The 8,257-nt window shown below is 44.5% G+C and overlaps 1 protein-coding gene across 1 annotated transcript; it reads left to right on the top strand.

Annotated features, from left to right (window-relative positions):
• Positions 1-340: 340 nt before the first annotated feature.
• On the top strand, positions 341-7,909 carry trib1 (tribbles pseudokinase 1). Its single transcript, XM_031296342.2, has 3 exons — positions 341-1,011; positions 1,722-2,014; positions 5,235-7,909. The coding sequence occupies exons 1-3, from the start codon at positions 694-696 to the stop codon at positions 5,707-5,709; spliced, it is 1,086 nt and encodes a 361-aa protein (XP_031152202.1). The 5' UTR covers positions 341-693; the 3' UTR covers positions 5,710-7,909.
• The last annotated feature ends 348 nt before the right edge of the window (positions 7,910-8,257 follow it).

Here is an 8,257-nt window from a genome sequence, read left to right as displayed (position 1 = left end):
AAGAGCTGAACATTATAAGGAGCAACTGAGTCAGAGAAAGAGTTTTAAAGATTGTTAATTATTGTCTAAAAAAATGCATGCTTGATGAAGCAGCCATAATAAGTAGCAGATGCTTTCTTCATTCCTCTCACATGGTAGGGTTTTTTTTTTTTCCCCCCAATATCAGCAAAATCTCAGAACAAGAATTCAGAGATTCATGACACCACAAGATACAAGGAAAAGGGTTACATGAATGTTTGCACCATATGCTTATGTAGTCTTCTGTGAAAGGTAATACAGCAGAGCCGGTGCAATTACAGGATTGCTCAATGGTTGTGTCACCAGGAGGCTGGACTGGTCGGGCGGAGTGTTTGAGCTCTGAGCTCAACATCACCGGAGCTCACTCACTCTCTGCCTCTCTGAGTGTGAGGCGGTCTCTCTTTCTCTCTTTTTCTCTATCTCTCTCTCTCTCTCTCTCTCAGTCTGGACTCTGAGGGATCGGAATATTCTCACCAAAAGTACACAGACCTCAGAGCCACGGGTATTCACTCTCCAAAAACGACGTGGGTTTGGATTATTACCGTCACTGAAATCCGCTGAAGTTTAATTTATATCGCAACTATAATGAATCTCACACGGAGAAATGGATCGCACCGTTTGTAGTTTATTTTAAGGACACATCCTAAAAACAGTCGGGGTCTCGTTTATGCTTTCATGGTGAATCGGTCTATCAGGATGAACTTGCAGTGGAGCAGTCCGGCACAATGCATCCGCACCGGGAGAGTCGCGCACAAGCGGCTGGACTCAGACGATCAGCCGCCAGCCAAATGCGCCAGGCTGAGCGCCGAGGCGGGGGACACACAGGGACTCCTCGCCACCTCTCCCGGCTCCCCGGTCAGCCCAGTCTCAAGCCCTGTCCCGGCGACCCAAGGGCCATCCAGTATAGGACCGTTTCTGCTTCTACCTCTGGCGGACCGGGAGAGCGTGCACAGCGCGATGAACACCAACAGTGGCGATGAGCTGCTGTGCAAGGTATGCGCAATCCAGACATTGTGCAATTTCTTTGAATGAATGGTGTTTCAAGACATCGCGTTGCTCAATAGCCTGTCAGACATGTCATCAGTATTTAGCTGACTTTTTTCACCAAATGTCATTCTCACGCGAACTGTGTCACACTTTGCGTAACAACAGGAGTGTAACTTCATGATTTGTAAATCGCGAATATGATTATTTGAAATCTGTTTGCAAATACACGAAAGACCAGTCAACCCCATAAAGCCTATGCTGTGTTGTGATAATACAGACTACCTATGGAAATCCACCTATCCTGTGTGTCTGTCACACTGTGTGTCTGACGCACACAAAATGCAAACGTGAGGCAGTGAAAAGACTCATGAAAACAAGGATCCGCTTTGATGAGGACAGGGCCCTCCACTGTCCCAGATCGATGTGTTTATTTTGCGTGATAGACCTGCAGGCGTTTGGCTTTGTTATTAATAAAGTTAATCGCTATATGCTTTGATGATTCATTTGTCATGAAAAAAGCAAAAGCAGTATTGAGCTGGAATCAAAGCATATCCTACGCCTTCCATTTAACTCGCTGCCAAATTTGCATGCTTGTTTCCTCAGATGATCATTAGGAACACACTGACCCATTGCCTCCTCCCCCTCACATTCTCCCTTCCTCACTATCTTTCTAATTCCCATCCTGCATCTCTGTGCCTCCCCTCTCTTTCTCTCAGGTCTTTGATATGGGGGTGTACCAGGAAAAGATCAGAGCCTACGGCATCCTACCAGCCCACAGAAATGTGGCCGGCATAAGGGATATCATCCTTGGCGAATGCAAAGCCTACGTCTTCCTGGACAAGGACTTTGGGGACATGCACACCCTAGTGAAGAGCTGCCGCAGGCTGGATGAGGAGCATGCCTGCAGCCTCTTCCGTCAGGTGGCTCTGGCTGTGGCACACTGCCACCAGACTGGCATCGTGCTGGGTGACCTTAAACTGCGAAAGTTTGTCTTCGCTGATGAGAAAAGGTGAGACAATCACATCCCTTACAGTACTTTCAAGGAAACGGATTTAAAATATTGTCACGCAGTGGATGACACCTGAAAACTTTCTCACGTTGTTTAACCATCCACCTGTTCAGCATCCTGTTCCTTCTTCCCAGTTTCGTCCAGCTCTATTTGTATCAGTTAACTTTATTTGGATGCTCTCAGACTTTAAAACATGCAGGGTAGTGGGATGTGCCAGTGAAGGCACAGAGCAAACGTGGCAGCAGCTGATACACACAGGCCATGTGTGCAGATATCAATGTGGGCACAGATAGAGTAGGAGTTCTGTACTTGTGGAGGCAGACTGCATAGCTTCCCAGATTATCACCCTCTCTGTCTGTCTCCCTTTCTCACTCTCGATGTGTCTCTTTGTATGCTCGTGTGTTTGTTTTGCATGCCTGTGTGTGTGCGCGCGTGCCCATGCATGTGTGAATGTAGTGGGTGGTAGTTTGGCCGAGCTGCTAGACGAGGCTGGTGAATGAGACACTCATCCCCTTCTGCGGTCTATATTTTCGAATATATTTATTCCTCATTATTTATTGATAAATTACATCATAACTATGCTGCAGCATAACTGATGCTTCCAACAAGGATTCATTCAAATACACTTTTATCCATGCATGTAGTCTCACACACACACACACACACACACACACACACACACACACACTTCAGGGAGACACACAAAACCCCTGCTTACAAAACTATTTGTTGCCTCTTTGCCCTTGCGTCACTTGCTTTCCTGTAAGCACCCGCTGATGCTGCACAACCACCCCCACCACCCCGCCTTCCAAAGGCCCTTTTTCATGGAGACTTTTCAACAGTAACATTCTCCAGCCATGACCTCTGGGTTTGCAGGGTCACACTGGATGAATGAGAGCAGACAGCCAGCGAGAGAAGTTGAAGTTGGTTGTGTCTCTCTGATAGCTATACGGCTGCAGAGTGATGAGTCACAGTGTATATGTGCAGAGGGGGAGAGGAGGGGGGCTGAATAGCTGATTTTCTTTTCTTTGTGTGTGTGTGTGTGTGTGTGTGTGTGTGTGTGTGTGTGTGTGTGTGTGTGTGTGTGTGTGTGTGTGTGTGTATGTATGTGTGTGTGTGTGTGTGTGTGTGTGTGTGTGTGTGTGTGTGTGTGTGTGTGTGTGTGTGTGTGTGTGTGTGTGTGTGTCCATACATGTTTGTGTGGGTGCTGATTACACATTCAGAGCAAGCTCAAATGCCTTTTTTGCCTGGAATTCAGTATTTTGTTAGATGGGTGACCAAAGTGCAACACTGATGCTGGTAGACCCACAAGACCCGCTTTACCCTGGAGTTGTGGGATGACATATTCTTTTTAACTTCTCCTTTTGCTTTAGCTGGTGACATACTGCAGTGCCACTACAAATGATCTTACTGTGATGTAAAAACAAAGCTGAAGATTTCGCTGGTAGTGTGGAATTTGGCTTTTGTACACCCTAAGATTGCTGCCTCTATCCAATCACAGACAGACTGATCAACAAGTAGTAGTAAGTCTCCTTGAAATGTTGTGATTCTGCATGACCTCATTTATCCCGGCATACGCTCTTCCAAATCCACAATCAGGCACCTTTCAACCCCAACAATCGCGCTGTGACGCAATGTCCCAGCCAACAATGCAGCACTCGAAGCTAGAGACACAGAAAGTCACAACAATTTGACAAATGCCACACACACACACACACACACACACACACGTTTAGGGAAGGTGACTAGCAATGTGAAGCATGCAGAGCTTCACTGCCGGGCTAGCCTTCCCGTGCGTCACTGATGTGGCAACAGCCATTTGAGGGTAATTATGGGATGGCTGGCGCAGCGAGTGTGGAACCCAGGTGCAGATAGCCGCGGCGAGCGAGAGAGAGAGAGAGAGAGAGAGAGAGAGAGAGAGAGAGAGAGAGAGAGAGAGAGAGAGAGAGAGAGAGAGAGAGAGAGAGAGAGAGAAGATATGGGCTCTCAACAGAAGGATGACTCACTCTCTCCACCCCTAACACTCTCTGTTCTGTTTCCTTTTCTGTCTCCATCTCTCGTTCTCCTTTCCTGACATAGCTCCTCCACTATCTTGGTGTTTAACTATCAGTTGCATTCTATCTTGGTCCTTCTGGCTGTCACTCTTTTCATCCTCTCTCTGGCTGACTATTTCTGAAGTTCCTCACAGAGTCGACCCCTCTGAATATGCGATAAAGCGGCACACTTTATGTGTGCGTTTGACTTGATAAAACCTCCTCCATCACCGCGTTTTTCTTGGGAGCAAATACTGAGAAGCACAAATTAAATTTGAATTAAAAACACAGCACATCTGCTGCTGTAGAAAATGTATCACTCATTTTTCCCATCAACTATTTTGTAAGAGTGTTTAGCGGTCTCATTCTACAAATAAACTTTCACAATCTTAGTTGCTCTGGTGCTGGACTAAACATATCTCCCCCAGCTAAATATAGATCTCTGTGTGTGTGTGTGTGTGTGTGTGTGTGTGTGTGTGTGTGTGTGTGTGTGTGTGTGTGTGTGTGTGTGTGTGTGTGTGTGTGTGTGTAAGGTGCTGGAGTTGTATATTTATGTATGTGTTTATGTGACCATGTGTGCCAGGAAGTCATTGGAAATTTGCTTAAGCAGCTCAGCTTCTCAAACAGGACTCATTGCTCTGTGTGTGTGTGTGTGTGTGTGTGTGTGTGTGTGTGTGTGTGTGTGTGTGTGTGTGTGTGTGTGTGTGTGTGTGTGTGTTGTTTTTCCATGATGCAATCAGTGACTTACATTTAACGGATTCCTGAAATGTTTGACAGTGTTAAACAAAGCTACTGTTAGAAATAGACCCTCACACAAACACTCAGTGGTGTACTAGAAATAATTAATTTTGCTTTAAATATTGTTGTATATGGGAACTCTAAGGACATCATTTCCAACAACATGGCATTATTAAAAAAATATTCTGCTTGTGAAATGCAGATGATTTGGATTTTGATGGGGGGGATGAACATTAAGTTCTTAGGTTTCACCACAATGTGTATGAGATAACAGATGATGTCATTATTAGTACATGCTGTTCTTGTAAAGAAAGGGGATTCTTGAATGTTTTGAGGAATTCAGTAGCTGCTGGAAGTAAACATCCAGCAAACAAAACATTTGTCAGTATTGTCAAAGCTCTTAAAAGGTCCTTTAGAAAGTCCTGACCTTATTTTGACTGTCTTCACAGGACACAGGTGAGACTAGAAAGCCTCGAGGACTGTCGCGTCCTAGAAGACCCAAGCAACGACTCCATGTCAGACACCCACGGCTGCCCCGCCTACGTCAGCCCAGAGATCCTCAGCGGCTCCGCGCCTTACTCTGGCAAGATGGCCGACATGTGGAGCCTGGGGGTCATGCTGTACACTATGCTGGTTGGCCGCTACCCCTTCCATGACCCGGACCCGGCCACGCTGTTTTCCAAAATCCGCAGAGGCCAGTGCTGTTTGCCAGAGGGCTTGTCGCCCAGGGCCAAGTGTCTGCTCCAGAGCCTACTGAGGAAAGAACCCTGGGAGAGACTCACGGCGAATGAGCTGCTCGCTCACCCGTGGTTCCACCAGCCGCCGTCGTCGCAGGAAGTGGCGCTGGGTGAACAGGAAGTGAGCTCGGCAGAACAGATGGTGCCATCCTTTGACGTGGAAGAGGATGATGATCTGTTCTGCTGACGAACTTGATTCAGCTGAGTCTGGCTGAGGGACCAAAACAGAGATTGCTATGAGGGATCCATTGTTGTTTGTTTTTTTATATTGGCACTTTTTAGAAACCCATTTGTGTACTGTCGAGTGTACATACACCCTCAAGCTTTCTACAAAAACTTACTGTACTGTAATTTTGTTGTCGTATATGTGTTACTTGCTAAGGGCATTGTTCACAATGATCAGACATTGTGTTTTTATATGTATGTTTTTGAAAGTATGTGGTGCTAAAAGAAATAAGGACTCAAGATTATTTACCAGATCATGTTAACAAAATAATCTCTATCACGGAGAAGTAACCAATGGCAAACAGTTGTCACCAATGGTTGCTCTGAGCCTGGACTCACAAGGCTTCAGAAAGCATTAGATGAATCCTGAACGGGAGGCGAGGAGACTTGATGTTGTTCCTCTCTCGGACCAAGCTGGAGGCTCCGCCGGCTGACTCACCGATCCGGCTCAAAGAAGGCCAAGCACAAGCTTAATGTCTCGCAGCAGGCAGTGTCATAGAGTGAGAAAGATGCTTAGCAGAGGACTGATTGTCACACTCAGCGGGTACGCTACAAAGGTGTCTCATTGCCAATGCTACATGCTTTGCTCTCCATTCGTCTAAGCGAATGGAGAGCATTTACAAATCTCACACCATGCACAGAAGGTTGGGAAAGGCGGGGTGTTACTGTGTAAAACTCACAGAAAAGTGTGGAGAGTTTGACACACACACACACACACACACACACACACACACACACACACAGACACACACACACAAATAAGCAGTGGCACTGGCCTAAGTTTTTGTAAATGGCTAACAGAGAAAGAAAGAAGAAGTCTCAGTAATTTCCTTATTTGTAACAGTTAAAACTAAAACATTTAACTTTTTAAAAACATGCTCAAACCTGAATATAGCATGAAAAAAGGTTGCAAATTTGACTATGATCTACAATATCTGTCCGGCTCTTCTGAAACGCTGTGTGTGCAATTAGCCAAAGTTAAACCTAACACTAATGCTTCTGGTTTAAAATGAAATGCTGAAAGGAACTCTGGTTTTAAAGACTTGGTCACATGCCTTTGCAGTAACAGAGATGGATAAATCTTATGCCTAAAGGTATGCTACAGTAGGATTTTAGTGGAAAAAAATAAAAAATACACAAAGAGAAATCAAATGGTACTTCCTACTGACGCAATATGAGTTATCACTCAATCCAACGATGTTTGTAATTTTTAAGAAATGTGTCAAATATCCAGTTAAGGAACCATCAAGTCAGAAAGAAAACTTGTTACAGAAAAATGAAGACTTTCAGTGGAACCAGTTATGTTCATTTCTGTTGGAACATTTTGTCAAGCTGTGTTTCTTTGACAAAGCTGAGCTGTGTCGAGTGCTGTGCCCGTATCACTGTGTTTCATAAACTGAATGGCTCTGAATCAGTCGCAGTCAGGCGATATTTCATGTTGGTTGTCTGATGATGACTCATCACTTGAGCACGTCTGTAGAGAATGGTCCTGACCTTGGCTGGTAGAATCTGTCCTGACTGTTTCACCTCTTTAAATGGTACTTTTTTCCCTTCCTTTTATTTTTTTTGCCGTTAAAAGCTGTGGATTCATGGAGACTAGTCTTCATAGTTAGTGACAAGATGTACCACGTTCTAAAATATGTTTGATCTTGGACTGTGACAGGCGGATGCAGCACTAGTGTGGTTTATCCTTACAGGCTACTGAAGATCTGCAGCCAGCTATTTCATTGTGGCACAATCATTTTGACGATGGTACTAAATTTGCCATATCTGAGAAACGCTGTGCATTAAATATTTGGGTCACGCATTTGACTAATAAAACCTCTATTCCAGTTCTTGAATTATTTCTCTCTCATCTGCTCGAGATACCAGATGGGAACAGACCTGTGACAATCTGAATTGTTCCACACAGAAAAGTAATTTAAAAGTTTTATGATTTTACATGTAGTGAGTCACACATTCAAGTGACACGTAGAGTAAACTGACACGGGTGCACAAACTTCATATTGCACTGTGAATTACGTATTTGTGACACAACCTAGAAGCTATTACTGGTCCAGACAGGTTACACATGAGATATATTCATTGTACAAAAGATGTAAATATGTATATTTGAAATATGTATGGAGATGTTGAATAAAGATCACATTTTTTCATATTCACATGGCTTGTTTTTATCATTACTGCTGCTTGTCTCTCACACATACACACACGCAACCACCTGCACATTACATAGCTCGACTGCACGCCTAGAGGGTTTTCCTGCAAGAGTTCTCTCCACGCAGCTCTTCATAACTGTGAGAGAAAACAATACATTTTCTCATTTTTCCTCAGCACTTTCAATTTCCTCCTTGAAAAGGGGAAACATTTTCCTCTCTCTCTCTCTCTTTGCATCTAACCGTTTACTCTTCTGACCTTTGCGTAATGTAACATTTAACTCTTCAAACACACAAATGTCAATAGTGGGTCAGTGTCTTTTCCTGGAACACACAAGGGGGTGCATATATGGC

The sequence above is a fragment of the Sander lucioperca genome, chromosome 16 (genome assembly GCF_008315115.2).
Source record: "Sander lucioperca isolate FBNREF2018 chromosome 16, SLUC_FBN_1.2, whole genome shotgun sequence".
Taxonomy (NCBI): domain Eukaryota; kingdom Metazoa; phylum Chordata; class Actinopteri; order Perciformes; family Percidae; genus Sander; species Sander lucioperca.
The sequence above is the reverse complement of the archived record's forward strand: the minus strand, read 5'-3'. Positions and strand labels throughout refer to the sequence as shown.